The 20,439-nt window shown below is 45.1% G+C and overlaps 1 protein-coding gene across 1 annotated transcript in view; it reads right to left on the minus strand.

Annotated features, from left to right (window-relative positions):
- The window catches only part of EFNA4 (ephrin A4), a 199,803-nt gene extending 180,043 nt beyond the window's left edge, over positions 1-19,760 (minus strand). The window contains exon 1 of the mRNA XM_078670998.1: positions 19,571-19,760. Coding sequence (XP_078527124.1) covers positions 19,571-19,683 — 113 coding nt within the window. The 5' untranslated portion in view covers positions 19,684-19,760. The remainder of the gene's footprint in view (positions 1-19,570) is intronic.
- Between the last annotated feature and the right edge of the window lie 679 nt (positions 19,761-20,439).

Consider the following 20,439-nt stretch of genomic DNA (forward strand, 5'->3'; position numbering starts at 1 on the left):
CATTATTTTGTTAGGTACGTGAAGTTCCTGTTTTTTAAAATAATTCAGAACCTTCAGGGGTTGCTAGTCGGGAATACATATTTCCAGTCATTTGAATGTAAAGTAACAGTACCATTAATAATAATAGCAATTATGGTAATGATAAAAATACAAATTATGCTAAGAGAATGTTAATATTCATTTTAAAACTAATATTCATGATCATGCATTGTTACGCGAATAATTTATAAACAGGGGTCCCAGTTTTCCATTTTTACTGATAAATACAGATAGAAAACTATTTATTTTCCCGTCTGTATTTGTTTTCAACTACAGAAAAATACCAAAAATAGGCCTGCTTTGGGTGTTTTTTTCTACTGTCAATCATGAGTGCCAGGTCAGTAGGTGTACAGATTGAGAGGTAGGGGAGATGGAAAAAAAAGACAACAGATTTACTAATTAAGCTTAATTAAGTGTAGCTCTACAGTTATTGATGCTATTCTGCAATGCAGGTGTTTTTAGATAACGCTATTGCACTGTATACTGCGGACGCCTTTTCGACATTCAAATGTGAGTAAACATTTATACGTTAAATAAATGTGGAAAAATACCCATTGCAGCTTCCTTTGCACAGCAAACACAAAATCAAAACGGATAAATACAGAAAAAAATTAGCAAAAAAGAAATATGGATAAATACAGTCAGAAAAGTTGGAATAATAAGTACCATAAAAGTGGGAGCCCTATTTATAAAGCATACACCCCAAACTGTATTATTGTTTGACTTTACAACCACTTAATGCTGCATTGCTCAACTATGAGTCTTATGAATTCCCTCATGTACCTCTTGTAAACGTTATCACATAACATGTAAAGCGCTCTGATACCTTCGGGTCTAACTAGCGCTATATAAACTCTCCCCGATGGCGTTCCTGAATGCGTCCTTGTGTTATACTTGTGTGACTTTATAACCACTTAATGCTGTATTGTTCAACTAGGCTATATAAAACACAAAATATTAATCGATTGACATGCCCATGCGAGAAGCAGGCGGAACTGAGCTGGTGGTCAGTGCATCTGGTGGCCATTTTTGGCAGTGACTGGGCAGACTGCATGCACATGGGGGTCCTTTAAGGCAGGCATGGACAGTATAGAGGTCCTTGATAGTCCTAATCTGCTGGTAATGGGCAGAATTGTTTGAGGTGAAGAGGATTAGGGAGTGTATCCTACAGAAAGTACAGAAATGGCACTGAGTGACATCTTCCCGGCGCCTTATATACGGTCAAGCTCAGTTTTCTTTAACAATAAATGAAACTCCGTGCAGCTGTCTGCAACACTGTGAGCAAGATATTCCAAGAACAAAAATGCCACCCTTATGGGGTTTTTTGGGCGAGTCTGCTTCTTCCTAAGAAGGGACAAGTCTCAATTCACGCAGAGAAATAGGGTCCCTAAGCTCAAATATTTTTACCCAGGTCTGGTACACATGGCGCAAACAACAGCGAGCCAGAGACAGTGGAAAATAATGTTAACAATACAGATGCATATGGATTTATTACAAAGGCATTTGGAGTATGAAAAGTAGATTTTTTTAGTACTATTTACATACTCCTACAAGCCTTGTGTATTTGAACCAATAACATCAAAAAGGGGAATATTCAAGGAATATGCATATATAATAAGGGCACCAATTCCATCTGTATTTATCAATATTTACTTTGACAATAGTTATTTTGAGCTCTGTGAATAAAATAAAACTATTATCTCTCTCCAAATTGCTTTGCTAATAAATGTACACTCGTGCTTTAATATGTGCTAGGTTTCAACTGTATGTATACGTGTAAATGATAAATTGGTGCATGTTTTCATATGTGAACTGTTTAGTATTGAGCGTGTCCGTGTCTACACCAGTCTTAGCATCATTAGCAAACGCTCTCTTTTTTATTTCCCTTGTCACAATTCTTTATTACATTTTTCTCAAAATGTGTATAAACAATGATCAATATTCGTATATTAGCACATAAACAAATGATACCAGAGGTACATTATGAGGGATAAAGAAGATGAAAAATAAAATAAAAAGGAACATAATAAGAAGAGTGCAAGTACCTTAGAACCATTTATAGACAATCAATAAATATAGCAATACAAAAATAGATTACAATAAAATAAAGTATTGTATGTAAACAAATTATAGAGAACAGGTGTAAACCCAATAGTAGCAAATATGCAATATTTAACAGTGTGACCTGGTGGTCATGACCGTCAGCATTTAGAATCACTCAAAAAGCAACCAATTTCAGTTTTTATGCTTATTTAAAAAATACATGCAGAAAGGAAAATAGGTCATTTTAAGTGAGTATTTATCTGGAAAAATGGAGAGTGGTCGCCTTATATATAACTAGTACAAATAGAATGGACTATGCCCTCTTTTTTTTATTTCAATATATTTTTTTATTGGTTTTTTTACCGCATATAATTATCGCCAATATTAATGAGGGGTTGGAAACTTCGGGACAACTAATCACAAAGGCATTTAGGAGGGTCAAAGTTCTCCTACACATTATTTCCGGTAATAAAGACTTTTGTAAATTGAGAGAGAGCGAGGGAACGAACGATGACTGAAAGCTCCACGTTTTAACTTAAAAATGAAAAGAAAGTGCTCATTTCACGGGCCTCGGCAGAGTGTGGGACCTGTGTCGCCTCTGTCGCCTCTGTCGGGACTGAAGGTCTGCAGTGCGCATGCGTCAACCTTCGGAGGTATGCGTCTCGCGGTGCGGGGCCCTCATCGCGTGCAGCGCCGTGACGTCACTGCAGACGTCTTATCTCAGTCTCTGCCCCTTCATCTCCCTCGGTGCCCCTCCTGCCAGCATGGAGGAGCGCCACCAGCCATAACAGCACAGGGCAGGTAGCTGACACCCATGGGGCAGGACACGCACCTGTGCTTGATAATGGGACAGGGGTTATCATTTACCCGGCCCCTGAAGCCATAGGGGAGTCTGTCTGCGTTTTCTTTACAGTGCTTGAATTCGTCTCCGAGACGTCTCCCCTCACAGTAAGCACTGTGCAGGGACGTGGACGTCATTTAGGGGCTGCCAGGGTCGCAGCTGTGACCCCTGGCTTGACCCTTGTGACCCCTGGCACTGCCTTTGCGACCCTTGGCCTCAGAGGTGGAAAAATCAGTGCAAGGAATACAGTGGCATCTCGTCCTTATGGACGTTGGTTGGGGCTCCACTCACTTTGTTTTCAGTCATTTTATATTACACTAATAGTGAATAATATTACATTAGTCACTATTAGTGTAACACAACATGGTGCGCAATTAGGTGGAACATGACCCTCACTTACTGGGAGCTGAGGTGAGTAACAAAATGCTTTTAAATGTCTATCGTGTGTGTGCTCACGGGGGAGAGGATGGGTTTACGTAAAAAAGAGTGTATGTAAGTGTGAGTGAAAGTGAAGGTCAAAGGGCGTCTGATTTCACTTCCGCTACCCATGGCATTTTGTTGAATTGACGTCCATGTGCAGGGAGCCAGGTAAGGGTAGCAGCTGCTATCGCCGTCTTGCCATTTGGTACCCAGGGCTCTGCCCTTGCTCAGTGGCGGCTCCTCCGCTATGGCGGAGGTGCGTCGCCTCACTGCTTTCAAGCAGTGCGAGAAGCAAAAGCATAAAATGATAATAACTGAAAGTTATTATCGTTTTATGTTTGTGCTGCTTTGTGGGCGGGCAGACGGGTCTGCTCTGCTTTCAGAGCAGGGCAGGGGAGGGAGTGGTTTGCCCACTCCTAAGTGTGCAATGACTGTTTGGTCGGCCCTCTGGGGCCGCCCAAACCAGTCATGCACACTTTCCACATTCTTCATGCAGGCTGCGGTACAGCCTGCGTGGAGAACATGCCCAGGCCTCCATTCCCTGGTTGAACATCGAACCAGGACGCTCAAAACTAATCACAGCGCTGCACTGCAGCATTGTGATTGGTCAGGGGAGCCTGGGTGCCTACCAATCACAACATTGTAGCGTTGTGATTTGTCAGAGGGGATTGGCTGTGCTTCCTGTTCCTCGGGGAGAGCAGGAGCAGAGGTGCAGGTCCCGGCATCAAGGTAAGTTTTTTTTATTTTATTATTATGCTACCCCCCCCCCGCGTGAACTACCCTGCGAGCGACCCCCTCCACCCGGCGAGTGACCCCCAGCCCATGCTGGCCGCCAGGAGAAAGAATATTGGGGACTACAAAGAAGGATCATCGTATTTCTCAGGCTGCTTCCACTGTTCTTCCTGAGTGGAATGTGAGTAGTGTGTGGCGGGAAAGAAGTACTACCAAGTACGGATTGGGACAGCAGGCTTCCGCGAGGAAGGAAGCTTTTTCAAATACGGTTTGGGAGCACATGCTTCCGGCTGGAAGGAAGCGCTTCCAAGTGCAGTTTGGGAGCGCAGGCTTCCGGCGGGAAGGAAGCGCTTCAAAGTGCAGCTTGGGAGCGCAGGCTTCTGGCGGGAAGGAAGCGCTTCCAAGTACGGTCTGGGAGAGCAGGAAGGAAGGAAGCTTTTCCAAGTGTGGCTTGGGACATCAGGCTTCCGGCGGGCACAGCTTCCTTCAGGGCTCAAAAAAGAATGAATTTATGAATACATGTATTTACAGCCATGCTACGCGAACAACTTGCTAATAAAGGGCCTGATTTAGATTTTGGCGGACGGTTAATCCGTCACAACAGTGACAGATATCCCATCCGCCGAAATATAAATCACATAGGATATAATGGGATATATATTTCGGCGGACAGGATATCCGTCACCATTGTAACCCGTCCGCCAAGATGTCAATCAGGCTTCATGTCTTTAAGGCAGAGTGAACTTCTGCCATAGCTGGTGATCCAAAGCTGTTGAATTCCAAAATCCATGTAGTTACGAAATTATGATAGAATTCACAGGACTGCGACTACCAGAGTGCACAGGGGGAAAAAAGGGCCCGGATGATGTACACATGCACAGTTGAAACGTGAAGCCCTGCCAAGTAACATCATACCACTTGTAAGCCCAGCCTCAAGTCATTACTCCTCATTCAAAGCGACACAGCGATGCAGAACATGCATTTCTGGGATTCTTGAATCCTGAGTGAGGGCTGGTGTGCAGTGACATCTTCAGAGACATTGGAGCAGTCTAGATGCTGGACTCTGCCCTGGGCAAACATCAGGTTTTATTATTCAGCCAAGAACAGAAGAGTTGGTCAAGGAAATCGGATAGAGACGAATAGTTCGCTTTTCGAATTACAAGCCAAATCGAAAAACTCAGAAAATGTGTTTCTCCTTTCTTGAATTTCTCCTAATTTCACCAGAACAACTTAATTGAAGCCAGAAAATATCGAGTTACCTGCTGGGAACGTTCTGATTTCAGTTTGTAAAACTGAAGTGATTTATGTTTCTTTTTTTTTCTGAATCAGCATTCCAAGAAGACCAGCGTTAACAATTCGGCTTCAGTGGGGTGAATATAAAAGAATTTGAGCGAAGAAACTGTTGGAATGTTGGCTGAACATCTCCTAAGAAGCTGAGCTTCAGAGCTGTAACTCTCCTAGGAAAAACCTGTGTTTTTTCAATTAGGAACTGAGAGTACACAGCTTCTGTACATGCCTCGATTCTGCGGCGAAATCCTTGGATATAGGGCTGGCGTGGGCCACGTCATGTTAGATGATCAAGGTGTTGTTTTTTTCATACTGGCTATTGCAGTTAGTGATTTTTTCACTGTTGTTTATTCGCCTTCCATAACTAACAGTTTTTTTAGAAATTGTAGAACATGTGAAATTTAGGAGGATTTACTTGCCTTACATCAAGGTTCCTATCAAGACTGTTCGGAAGGCGCAGTTGTATTCCACAGACCAGTATGCATGCGGGGAGCCTCTCAGACAGAGGAACACGTTTTGTTTTTCTGGCCTGTATATTGTGGCACCCGCAGGGGGTGGATTCGCCCAGTTTGCTTGCATTTGGAGGTCAAATCTTACAAAACTGCATTTAGAATCTTAAGAACTGATACTTCCGAAGTAATCCTTTTTTCTGTCAGCATGTATTTAGCCAATGCTTGGTAAAAGTATTCTAAAGTTGTAGTTTAGCAGAGAAGAAAGGTATAGTACTTCCTCCCTCAAGGTATTACATGTGAATTGGGTAAAATGTGAGAACCAAAAATAGATCGAATTTTATTAACTGTGGTCTTAGTTTTCTTTTTCTACAGATTACGGCATTTCTTCTGTTATTGTACTGACTGTAGACCACAAAGTTGATTTTAGGAAAATGTCAATGCTAACTTTGAATTTGTATTTTGATTTCTGTAAATAATTTTACATTTATACAGCCCAAAGTATATCCATAGGCGAGTTGCCTTGTGTGTTTTTCTGGCAGGGGGTGTAGGAAGCTCACCAGGTTCTCAGATTCTCCCTGTGCCTCAGTCCTGAGGTACAATATCTAAAGTGCTGGACTGGGCCATATTAGGTTGCGATTATGAAGTAAATTACCTGTTTATTCACTTGCCATAACTAACATTGGCAAAGCCAATAGGTCACAACGTTGTGATCTATTAGCCTTGCCAGTGCTTTTTAGCCATGCTGCACAGCATTCCCTATACTGTGCAGCATGGCTAAAAAGAAAGCAGGGATAAAACAACTATCATCCTGCCACCTCATTTTATAGATGCATGCAACAAGCATGCTCGCACTTACAAAACGACGAGCGCCTTTTTTTGTTTCATTTATCGATCTCAGTTGGATTGGTAAACAAAAATAAAAAAAGCTGTGCAAGCGGGTGGGGAAAGTAATACGGGTGGGGGAGCAACATGGAAGGTGAGGGGCAAGCCACACTGGAGGTGGTAGAAAGGGGAAGCAACGCAGCGGTGTACAGAGGGAAGAAACAAGGAGGGTCCTGGTAGGAAAAAGCAAGAAGGACTTAGAGTACCGTAGAGCGGGGGAAGGATGAGAGGGCATTGAGGAACGGGGAGAAGCACAAGGGTGAGAAAACAGTGCTGGGTAGGGTGGAGAAGCACACAAGCAACAAAAAAGCTGCACGAGCATGGTGGAGGGGGAGAAGTGCATGTGGGCGACAGCTGGAACACACCTGCAGTCTTCTAGAATGCTTCAATTAAAAGAAAAAAGTAGGGGATGAAAAATAAGGGCTGGAAGGACAAGTAACTTGGCCTGGCTCCAGGGGTGGGACAAACTCAATTAAGAGGACGTAAAGCCCACACAAGCTAACACATAAGAATCAAGCAATGAGAGTAACAATTAAGCCAACCAGTGGTAAGCAATGTGCGATTTCTAAGCAGACAATACATCTCTCAACAGACCGTGCATGCATTGTCTAGTAGGTGAATCCTAAAAAGGGGATTTTTAATTCATGTCATTGTCCTTTAGGTGAGCCTCTCAAAGCAAGAACACAGGGGACCCCATGGTAGAGTTATGCCAAGCTCTCAATGTAGGGTATGTGTGTGTGTGTGTGTGCTCGAAACCAGAAATTCAGAGTCCCAGCCAAGGAGTTGTCTCAACTCTTCACACAGAGCTCGTGAACTTCGAAGTCCATCTGCGAAACGGAGAAAAGAGCATGTTGCGTAATAGTGCAAACTAACAGCTACAGGGGTTTTACAGAGAGTAGTGTGGAGGGGAGAGAGCATCAGGGGGTAGTGGCGTCAGTGAAGGTGCGGGGGTCATGAGCAGCAAGCTCAGTAGGGTAAGTGTGGGTGGATGAGATGGGAATAGGAAAGGCCGGGACTGGAGATAGTTTAGAGTTGGTCCTGCACACAGGTGGCATCGCTGCCACAAAATGTCACATGTAAAGACTGGCCTACTGCTCCTTGCAGAAGTGGCGTAGTCTGGTGGGTCCGGACGCGGTGGCATCCACATCCTGGGAGCATAGCAGTGAAACGCTTGGCATCTTGTCCAGGGGCGGCTCCTCTGTAATGGCTGAGGAGTGTCGCCCCACTCATCAGAGTCACTTAGAGAAAAATAAAATGATAATAAAACAATATCCTTTAATTTTTCTGTGACTGGCTCTGGGTGAGGGCAGGGCCGGGCCATGAAAGGGAGGAGTAGTGGGTACTTAAAAGTGCGCATGTAAGTTTGGCCGGTCGACCGTCTTAGGCCAACCAAGCAGACAGACATGCGCACTTCTATTTCTCCGACCAAGCTGGGTTCAGAGCTGTATGCTCCCAGGCAGTGTCTGAGCGGCAGACCAGGACCGCTCAGACCAATCCTGGTGCTCTTCTCATAGCATGAGAGCAGCATCTGGATTGGGTGGGGAGCCTGTGCCTTCCCAGAGACTGCGGAGATTGAAGGATCGAGGCAGTCGTCAGCGGAGGAGGCGAAAGGTACGTTTTTAAAATCATTTTCCTCTAAATTCCCCATACCCCCCACACACACACACACTTTTTTTGTGGCACTGCCACTGATCTGCTCTTCTTTCTACAATTTGCGATCTAAACCAGACGCATTAAAAATCATTCAAAAATGAAAAGTTACGTTTTGGGAATCAACAAGGGATTTATTGCCTGAACACTCGAAGGGGTGGGAAATAAAGAAGGTGGGTCTACAGGCAGAAGAGTATTGTAATATAATACACATAATTTATACCCAAAAATGAATTCGCGCTTGCCCCAATATTCAATGTACCAGGCTCCGTGGGAGGATACCCACTAAAATTATAACACGATTAGGATCTGTGTGTTCCCCACAGCAGGCACATTAATACGCTGAGCTGCTTCACCCAAGCACGCCTCTTACAGTCACAGTGAGATGCAGGCAACAAGCTTTTAGTAACTCAACCTCAAAAAAATGAGTTATTCAATGTTTGTGTTGAAATACACGTACATATACAAAAAAAAGTGTCCTGGGCTACAATCTAAAAACTCAGATTCCTTTTTTAAAGTATTTTTAGCAACAAAATTATCTGAGCAAAAAATAAGGGAAAATGTAAACAGTTTTTATAAGTTAAGTCTCATATTTCACAATGTACATTTGTTAATACGGAGGTAGTTCTACTTGCATAGCATGTTATTCAGACTTCTTGGAGTACTAACACCAACTACCGAACCTTTGTTTAGAACTCGAATATTTACATATTGTGAAATAATTTGGTTGTACTAGATGTGTACATAAAGTCATGTAGGTAAAGCAGTGGTTCTTAACCTGTTGTCCGAGTACCCCTAAGAGGTTCGCGAGGCCTACTCAGGGAGTCCGTCGCTGTTTAACAAAAATAAATATTAATAAAATCAATACATTTAAAATTAATAAAGTATATATAATTAAGAAGCAAGTTTGAAAATATGAAAACTTGATATATTTGTTTGTGAATTAAACAAAATATTTCAATATTTGAGCATTTGTTTGGTTTATACTTTTATTTGTATTTTTTGTGTATTGTTTTGTGGTTCAAATCATAGAAATTAATTAGGCCAGGGCTCCACAACTTCCAATAATGACTCAGTGGGAGTCCCCGGTTTCAAGTAATAAATAAGGAGGGGGGGCACAGAAGTTAAAAGGTTATGACCCACTGCGGTAGAGCATTTGTACAGTTCAATGTACAATGATTGTTTTTTTCATTTTGTCTTCTTTAAAATCAAATAAAACATTTTCAGCGGAAAAAATACCATCTAATATGCAGGTAAATAAATAACTTTACAGAAAAGCAAGTCAATAAAAATCACCTGAAAATAAACACGAGAGATCAGCATTTGAATCATATCAAAACTGTCCTTTCCTTAGCTCCAGAATAAAAGGCCCTGTTGAACTGGGCTGAAAAGTACAAGGACCAGTTGGGCGTTGAAGGGGGTCGGAGAGTTACAGCCCTCTGCCAAAGACATTAATAATACTGAATGATAACTTGCATATCCCAATCCTGGTAGGACAAAAATCTGACATTCCTTGATCTATTTTCCATGGGTCGATAAAACTTTAAATGTTAATGTGGGTGACTTTCCCAGCTGCTGTTCAAAGCGCTACTAAACGCCTTGGAGAGGTGTTATATTAAAAACTAAAGTTACTTTTAATAAAACAGTTAGTGTTAAGGATGCACGGTGTGTTACAAAACGACCCCTGGCCTAGAGAGGAAGTTTCAGCCCCACTCGGAGGAGGGCCAGTTCTCGAAGTAAACAATTCGCTTTCTATTAACATTTTCAATACATGTTGGCAGGAGTCAAGGGTGGGGGACTTGGGGAATATTTGTGAAGTTAGCTCAGGAAACACACTTCGGTTGTAAAAACGCTTTCAAATCTATGGTATGGTTTAGTTTAGGAGTTTTCTGTGTGGCTGTAGAGTAGCGCCCCAGTCCACCGTCCTCCCCCCCAAAAAAAATTTCCGTGAAAATCCTGAGTATGTGTCGATTCTGAGGGCGCCTAGAGTTCCGTTGCGCAACACGAGGCGCTTGAGCCACGACAAGCCGCGCCAGTGGCGTGATACAAAATGATGGGGCCCCTCCCTGCAGAATGTAACGAGGGGCCCCTGAATCCCCACTTCTCACAGATATTCATTGGCCTTGGGCTGAGTGTGAGGCCTTCTGAAGGATTGGGGGGCCCTTTAAGTGTTGAGGCGAGGGCCCCCTCCCCCGCACCTTAGGGCCCCTACATCTGCCCAGGCCTGGACACAGGGAGCCTGTATTTCCGCTCAGCCGGGCTCGGCCCTTCGGGGGCCGGCTCATTTAAAGCGCTGAGTCGAAGAGGCTGCACGTCCAGGCATAGGGGCCCGAGAGCAGGAACATGAGGTCTGTCTCTTGGGGGTCCAGATTCCGCTTAGAGACCACAACTGTGGAATCCTAGACTTCTAAGAAGGTTGTAAAGCGCCCTCCACCCGCAAAAACAACTGCAGGTGCTTTCCTTTCCCACACACACACAGGTAATGAACGCAGATATTGCTACCAACCCGGACACTCGATCAAATCGAATACTTTTTAGGTGGATGCAAGGGAATTGCAGCCATTTATAGTGAAGAGAGCTAATAGCTGATTTGGGCTGACCCACTGCCCCATGACACTTGACCACACCATTCGACGAAGAGGACTGTCAAAAAAACAGTGTATGTGTGTGTGTATATATATATTACCTACTGGCGGTTGCCAGTAGGTAGTTATAGTTAGGACCTAGTTTCCATAGGAAAGCCACAACATTCTATTTGGAATAACTTTGGCGTCGATTGGGGAATTTGCATGAATATATATATATATATATATATATATATATATATATATATATATATTTACTCTTACTTTTTATCTTTCCCTGCAGAATGACAGAGCAGGCTATTCACACACATCTGCAATGCAAATTAGCTCAGAGTTTTCCTACAGGCATATTATGACTTGGTGATGAAGGCAGTCTAACTTTCATGTCTCCAAAAATCCTAAATACAAAATATGGGCCATGTTCAACCCGAGAGACGCAAAAATAAGCAGACAGTTCTACACATACCCAAGTTTAGAAGCAGCCTTCGAAAGAAGTAGGCAGTCAGCACCCCACCCGGGTATGAGAGCGGCCTTCAAATGAAGTAGTACAAAAGGGGGTGGTGATGGACGGAGGATCTGAGCCAATCAAACACTCACACCCAGTCAAAGAATCTGGGTTTGATCCATCACCGTTCTTTAGCCCACTCTGCCACCCCAGTTCAGACATGGCTATATGCAAATCAGTCTGACCCTGTGCCTCATGGGAACAGTCCAGCCCGAACTGCCAAGCCATGCCTTCCCTGGACCGGAAACAAGCTTCCGAGGACCGAAGAAGTAGGCAGTCAACACCCCACCCAGATATGGGAGCGGCCTTCGAAAGAAGTAGGCAGTCAGCACACCACCCAGGTAGGGAAGCAGCCTTCAAAAGAAGTAGGCAGTCATCACCCCACTGAGAATGCCCAGCTGGGTATTAGAGAAGCCTTTGAAAGAACTAGGTAGTCAGCACCCCACCCAGGTAAGGAAGCAGCCTTCGAAAGAACTAGGTAATTAGCACCCCACCCAATTACGGAAGCGGCCTTCGAAAGAACTAAGTAGTCAGCACCCCATCCGGGTATGGAAGCGCCCTTCGTAAGAAGTACAGTCCTGGACAATCACACCTATGGACAGGGCACCATAGGTGTGGAAGCACCCTTCGAAATAAGCAGACCGCTCCGCACACCCCCATCTATGAAAGTGTCTGCGAAAGAAGTAGACAGTTATGCACATACCCAGTTTCAGCATACCCGTAAGTATGTCAGGAGCCAGCAAATGACACATGCAACAGCACACACACACGGAAGGAGATAGGCCTGCACACTCCATGTATAGAAACAGCCTTTTAAATGACACATACACCGAGGTTTGGAAATGCTAGACAGAGGTACATGGAGAATCATTCTTACATCCAGGTATGGACGCGGGTCTTCGATACAGTCAACAGGTAATGGCAAAAATGTTCAAGAAGGTGCACTTGATGCGGAGTCAATCAGGTCAAATTAATTCCAAAATTACTTCTTTTATTACCTTAGTCATAAAAACTGGCACACAACCAACATGTTTCGTTCCCATTTGCCAGAGGGAACTTCATCAGGGCTCAGAGATATCCAGCTTAGGAATCAGTATATAGTGCTTAATCCAAAACGCGATAACTTTCAAATCAGAAGTGGGCAAATATTGTGAGATCTCAGATCAAAAAAAGCATACGAATCCTAGTTTCAAATATATATAATAAAAACACACGAGTCCAAGGGTGGCTACTTCTCCAAAGAGCTTCATAATAATGGTTCATGATGTGTGACCTTTACAGAGCAAAGAGTACAGGACAGGGCATGATAACCGGCACAGTCAACAGGTAACCCTTCACAGTCAGACATGGAAGTAGCCTTAGGCAGAAGTTTTGGGCCTACCCAGGTGTGGAAACAGTCTTAGATACAGTAAAACAGCTAATCCACTCATACACGTAAGCTGAGATGCAGATCATTAGACAATCCATCAACAAACAATACATGAAGCGTGATACAAAAGTATCTAAACATTATATCACCAGTCTTAATTCACAAAAGGAGCAGCTACTAGGACATCCTTTAACATCCACATTGTGTGACCAATTTAAGAAGCTGCTACCCACTGGCATATCACTCTTCATGTATTGTTTGTTACATCACATTACTTCATCACAAAATCTGTATGTTTTTGCTTTATTTGTTGCCTTAATATGTATAATGTGTTCTTGACTAAAACTTATCGGCTCTTAACTGACCCATGATTATTTGTGGAGTAAAGTGCATAGCATGAAGTAGCAAATAAATGCTTGAAGCCCATATCAACTGAATCGATGGCCTTTAGTCTGTTAAATTGGTTAAGCAGCATTTGAATGCGACGGCTAGGACACCTGTTCTCTTAGTTTAGATATCTTCAGAGCATCCTTCGTACACCATGCAGAGACATAGGCAGCGATAGAGCACACAGGACAATTCTTTGCCCCCCCAGCCTTAGAAGTCACAACAGTCCTTCATGAACCTGGCCTAATGGCTAAGGCGCTCGTCCTCGGACATGGGGATCTGGGTTCGAGTCTCGGTAACGACGCCCAAAAAAAAACCTCCTGTGATTCTGGGCAAATGACACTTAATCTCCCCGGGCCTAAAATGAAAGTGTGTCCTCATGTAACGTAACTGGTGCTATGTAAAGCGCTCTGATACCTGATTCGGTTCGGGTCTAGTTCGCGCTATATAAAACTCTGCAACAAAAAAAAAAAAAAAGATACGGAAGCTTGTTTTGGTCCTAAGTAGAGGATGGGTCTTAAAACCACAGGTGGAAGCTGCCTTGAGTAGAGGTAACCAGACAATCCTATATACCTGCAGGAGCAGATGCTTCCTTGGGTACAGCAAGTCAGACAGACCCCCATCCATTCATGGTCAACAGTGGAGTCGCATGTCGGCTAACACTAAAGCTGGCTCCATAGCCCATGGCCGCCTGCCCAGCCAGCCATAGACAAGCGAGCATCACACCCGAAGGCCCAGCTTCCCACTGCCCATGGGGACCCCCAACTCACCACCCACTGCAAGCAGGAGCCCACCTTTTATATGGACCCTTGCACACATACGAGTACAAGGCCAATCCTAGAACTTCTGAATAAAACCGACTGAGCCAACTCTGAAAGGGACTAATAACCGATTTTATCTGACTGAACTGTACTTATTCAGTTGTCCTCTAACAGAAGGGTCGCTGCTCCCCAAGCATGAGAACCTGCCAGCCAGAGGCCTAGTTCTTGCCAGCAGGTACATTGACCCACGGTGCTATCATAGCAGCCAGCCAGAAGCCAAGAGGCCCTATTAGTTCAAGAACAAAGGGGGCCCGGTTCCTATAGCCAGATCTTCATTTCCGAGAGTCACAGCCTCATGTCCTCAAGGGTTGCCCCCGAGGGGGTAGTTTAGGGTGGACCAGGCCACTTCAGTGAGCATGGGAGGCCCCCGGGGGAGAGGGGGGTAGTTTAGTGTGGACTCAGCCACTTCAGTGAGCCTGGGACGCCCCCCGGCGCCCGCACCTTCCCTTCGAGCACCTCCCCGGAATTCCTTGCTCCATCTGATTAGTAACAAGTGGCTCCTCGTGCCTACAAAGCGCTCGAGGCGCTACAAAAAGAACATCACATAGATTGAGATTTATGGGGCATCAAAACGAGTTGTTCCAGAACAGGTTGTTTATCATGCCCGGAAGCTAAAGACGGGTGCAGGGCACGGAGCGTCGATGAAAGGAAACGGCTCGCGCGTAAAGAAGTTAAGTGTGGGGGAGGAACAAAATCCACAGAAAAAAGAAGTTACGTGTGGGGGAGAAACAAAATCCACAGAAAAAAGAAGTTAAGTGTGGGGGGGAAACAAAATCCACAGAAAAAAATAAAACGAAAGCAAAATAATGAAAAAATATATTTTTTTAGTAGCAATCGCTTAGATTGTGACAGAAATGTTTCTCTAAAAATATCCTTTAGCAGAAGAAAAAAAAAAGTTATGTCTGCGCCGGTGCGAAGGTTGACCTGAGAGTGGCCCCTTCATAAGCTACTGTTCCAGTCACAAGTGCACGTACAGTTGGGGATTTGGCACCTTTTCGGGGGTACCTGTTAGGCCCTCGTGCAAGGCTAGCACCGAGGAGTCGCTGTACAATAGGAGGCATTGTGTTGGGGCAGAAAGGCGGCGGTAAAGCAAATATTTCTCTTGGGAAGCCCATAAGCGAATGCTGGAGACATGTTATTATAAAAGAACAGTGTATTGTCCGAGCTTAAGAGTTCCCATTCTCAGCCCTGTTTTCCAGGGACTGGGGTTTACTTTACAGAGCACACGTGAGAAGGGCTGGGAGTGGGAAACCATTACCCTGCCTTCGGATAAGGTCGTTTTTGTGCGAGAAACATTGTCAAAGAGAGACTAAGTCGACTTCCAACAATAAGAAGAAAGCATGTGATTATATAAAAAAAATATTGTTTTAAAAAGTTGGGAGCGACTAAAGAGGTTTTAAATGCACCACAGTTCTGTTTACAGTAAAAAAAAAATAAGAATAAAAATACTGTCTGTAAAACTTTGGCCTTATAAGAACAGAAGTTGTGATTGATGCACAGAGCCAAGGCGAACTTAATTTGTGGGGGGTTGCAGATGGAACTTATTTTTTTGGACCAGGACTCATTCTTCATCAAGAGAGAGAAAGACCACAAGGGAGAAAAGAAGTGAAAGCTAGGAAAACTGTGACAAATTGAGAAAGCAGCAACGAAAAGAAACTTAGCGATAGGAGGTGCCGGGAAGTGGAAGACAGAGGCATGAGGTGGAATCAAGACCAGGCAACCTTGGTACTAAGCAGCATCAGCAATCAACAGCTCCTGGCTCTTAAAAAATACTTTTGGCCCCTATATTTAAAAAAAAAAAAATTAAAACACAGAAGACAATGCCAAACTGGAGCCCATAGGAGGTGTCGTAGCAGACACGGTAATCCAAACTTAACCGCCAAGAACTGTAAACCTCTTTAATGCGGTTGATCAATATCCTGGCACATTAATACGAATCCTGCATTCACTCGCTTACCCTTTACAGTCATCATGTGTGACAACATACACAATGTGTTCAACTTTCCAAAAGCAATGTGAGAACTGAAGAAGGAAACTGATTTAAACTCTATGCAACAAAGCCATGGCCTAAAAATTCTTTAAACATACCACTACCGCCTTCTAAAATGTATGAATTGGATTTTAAATTGTATTGAACTTTTTACACAAAAGAACTCATGTTGAAGGAATTATATCAGAGCATAATCCTTTTATCATCTGTAAATAAAATGACAACTTTAGGAGAAGTTCCAGTTTTTAATTTTGGGGCATTGGATAACAATGGAAATATACAGATTATTTCTAAAGCATTAATCTGAAAATTAATAACCTCTTAGATGTTATTGTGGTTCAACTCAGTGGTACTTTCCTACTTAGAAAAGGAAGCATGGGCCATGATCAGATCCCAAACAGATCTTAAAGCTAAGTTCATATTTGGTTATTAGAATGTATTTGTATAACACTTTCTACCATTAGGATTGTAGCAAAGCTGTTTTTTATCTAGGGGCCCATGCACTTGAAATTTCTGTTAATTTGTAACGTGTGTTTGGTTTGTAGAAGTTTGTTGAATGCCTACTTTAGTAAGGGTTCTTTTGGTTAATGTGAGTAAAATGTGACTGATCCTGTTAACAGTATTAGATTGGTTGTGCATAATATAGAACTCTGGCTTGGCACTGTTCTACATGAGCAACGCACTTGCATTTCAGTGCTCACCAAAACAACATTTAAAAAGAAAAAAATTCAAGTAAAAAAAAAAAAAAGAAAAATGGATCCTTCATCTAGTGGTTTAAACATTTATTTGGGCTGGCGCATGAATTAATTAAAAAATTGAAACAAGTTGTACAGATATCGGGTGGGGGGAAAAAAAGACTTCCAGCTGCACATATGGTTCAAGTTTGCATTTGACATATTCCATTAATATTTAAAAACAAAAAAATCCAGTGAACGAGGAACAAAATTCGTGCATGTGTGGCAGAACATGAAAACACAAGATTTTCAACTATTTTACACCCTATAGAGTAAACAAAAAGATGCACGTATGCAAGAATTATTTCTGTTACTAACTATAATAGTTCTCACACACTGGGTAAATTTACTCTTTTAATAGAAATATTTGTATGGCTTGTCCTAGGGAACAGATTTTAGAAAGAGCCCTTGGTGGGTAATTTTTCCCCTCTTTTCTTCCTTTGTTTGACAAACGCCGTAATATAATCACAGAGAGCTGAGATGTTTAATCTAAGATGACAAAACTGACAGCCAGATAAAATAAACAAGCACAGAACAAGGGAGCACCAAACAGGATCCGCACAATTCTCTTCAACCATAATAAAAGAGGTTAACATTTCCCCTCTTTGCCCTTTCAAGTATATTTGTTTTTTTTCCTTCTTTTAAAAAGCGCCAACATAAAATAAACAGCACTTTGGGTAAACCAAGCGCTCTTGGCAGGCCCCCGCCACTCCAAATACAAATCTTCTGAGACGTCTGCAATTTGATTTAAAACATACCTGACCCATAACTTTGGTATTAAGACTTTGATGTTGTGTGTTTGAATGGTGGAAGTATTCTTTTCAATAAGGGTGCCAATCACGGTCAAATTTAAATAAACAAATGTAATCTGTATCAGAAAAGTACTGCCTGAATTTAGATTTTATGATTAGTAAGAAAACAAACAAATCCAATGGGTTTTTTTTATTCTTTCTTGTGAAAGGGGTGGGGCAGCGACCCAGCAACAAATAAGGCGGAACCCAGGACCCATCAGGGACTCGTGGGGGGTTTGACAGCGATCACTTTTTAAATGCCTTGAGGAGACAAGGGTGAAGAAGCCTGACACAGTCACAATGGCGTAAAGGGGCAAAGGTCACCGGACAGAGGAGGGGGAGTGGGGCCTGTTTGTTGATAATGTTGCCCCCAACAACACTCCCAATATTGTAGAGAGGGCACAGCTATGTGTGGACGTTTTTGATGGGAAAGTGAAAGCAAAGTATGGATTAAAAAACACACACACTCCCTCTCATATGTAGCAGAAACATTCAAAGCTGATAATAGACAATTAACCCATCCAGCTTCGCACAACTTACCACCCCAGAAGGAACTCACCAGTAAACTGAGTACTCAAGGAAATCTTTAAAAAAAAATGAATCTACATAGCCACACGCCACCCTTACGTCAACCCTCACACACCAATGAAGAGCGTACACATCATATGTGTCCATTGAACACAAATCCCTCAAAAGTCACTAGAACCCAAACGCGCAAAACTGTACATCACAACATTCGAGCCATACAGCAACACCCCGCAAAACCGGTACACCCAGGATGCCACAGTCACACAAACACCACTTCACACAACACCTAAACGTCTAGCTGTCACAAGGCGCTCAGAGAAACGTGGAACCTTTCTCCCGCCGCACCCCCTGAAAAGAATGCCGTCACGCCCTGCACGGTACCATTAACATGACAAAAGGGGCCCTCGATCTGCAACTGAAAGAGCTTCCCCCACCCCACATGGCGACGGGGTCACCGTCTCTTCCTGGTTGTGACACTGTGACCCCCTTCCTCCCGGCTAGGCCTCTTACCAATAGTAGATGACAGGACTTGCACAGCGCCCCACCATACAGCGTGTAAATATACTATTACAATTCGTGTTCTTTCACTGTGTGGGGCAGAAACCAACTACTGTCCACCAGAAGCAAATGTCTCACCCAAGAGTCGTTTCAAGGGTTCCAGGACAAGTAGGGAACCCGGGCCTCTTGCTTGCTGCTTGGGCGAGGGAATACAGCAATATTCGGGGTTCATTGGGCCCCTCATGCCTCTGGGCCCTGGTGCTACTAAACCTGCGGGTGCCGACGCCCCTGCCCCCTCTTGATATTTCAGGCGCCTGTCAACTTAAAAAGTACTTCTGCCTGAGAAATTCACAAACTTAGGGTAAAGTGGGAGAAATGTGCGCTGCTGGAAATGATCATAGTTTACTCATTCCTGGGTGTGCCCTACTTGTCCCCATGGCCCCCCTTGAACACCCCAGTATGCTCCATGCAAGCACTGCCAGCACCCCCTGCCTCTCTCGGTCACCCACTCCCGGCTGCTACTGATCCATCCGGGACGCTTGTGACCCTCTGCCCTTTGTTGCTCTCATAGGCCCCGTTCCCATGGCTCTGCAGCCAGCATCCACGCCTGCCTGCAGCCAGTCCAGCATGGAGCTCTGCAGACTGACAAGCCCCCGGCCCCTAACCCTCTCCCCCCCTCTCACCCTCACCCATAGGACTCCTGTACACGAGCTCGACTTCTTTCTGTCCATGATGTGCAGATCCATTACCCCGGGCCCCCACCCTATGCCCCCTGCACCCACCCTATGCACCCACCCTCTGCCCCCTGCACCCATCCCTTGCACCCACCCTATGCCCCCTGCACCCACCCTATGGCCCCTGCACCCACCCTCTGCCTCCTGCACCCACCCTATGCCCCCTGCACCCTTCCCTTGCACCCACCCTCTGCCCCCTGCCCCCACCCTCTGCACCCAGCACCCACCCTCTGCACCCAGCACCCACCCTCTGCCCCCTGCACCCAGGGGGCTCCCCCTCACCTCTGGTTGCTGTTGTTCCAGTACACCGCGTGCCTGGCACTGCACGCCCTCCTCGCCTCCTCCAGGACCAGGGACACCAGGAGCAGCCCCCTCAGCAGGGGGTCCAGGGGCATAGCGGCGGCGGGGGGGTCCCTGCTGGGTCGGCTCCGCGGCTCCTGCTGCAGCGGGCTTCACTCACCCGAGTGAATGAGAGGCCGGGAGAGCCGCGGAGGCCCCGCCCCCGGCGCGAGGAGGAAGAAACTTCTGGCCAATCCGGAGGCGGCGAGAGAACAACACAGGCTCGAGCGCACGAGGGCAGCGGCGGCCTCAACCAGTGAGGAGCTGAGGAGGCGGCCGCCCTCACGCGCAGGGGTGAGAGCGTGGGAGCAGCTAGGGAGCCTCCACACGCTGGGGTGACTGGGGCGACTGGGGCAGGAGAGGCAGACTCAACACTCAGGGGTGACTGGGGCAGGAGAGGCAGACTCCACACAGAGGGGTGACTGGGACTCAGGTGAGGCAGACTCCACACAGAGGGGTGAGGACCGTGGTGGCAGGAGAGGCAACATCCACACAGAGGGGGTGGGGGCAGGAGAGGCAGCCTCCACACAGATAAGTGAAGACCTTGGGGGCAGGAGAGGCAGCCTACCTTCACACACAGGGGTGAGCAGCGTGGGGGCAAGTGAGGTAGCTTCCACACGCAGGGGTGAGGAGAGTGGGGGCAGCAGAGGCAGCCTCCATATGCAGAGGTGATTGGGAGCAGATGAGGAGCCTGGGGGCAGGTGAGGCAGCCTCCACACGCCAGGGTTATTGGGGGCAGGAGAGGCAGACTCCACATGCAGAGGTGATTGGGAGCAGGTGAGGAGCCTGTAGGCAGATGAGGCAGCCTCCAC

The sequence above is a fragment of the Lissotriton helveticus genome, chromosome 12 (assembly GCF_964261635.1).
Source record: "Lissotriton helveticus chromosome 12, aLisHel1.1, whole genome shotgun sequence".
Taxonomy (NCBI): domain Eukaryota; kingdom Metazoa; phylum Chordata; class Amphibia; order Caudata; family Salamandridae; genus Lissotriton; species Lissotriton helveticus.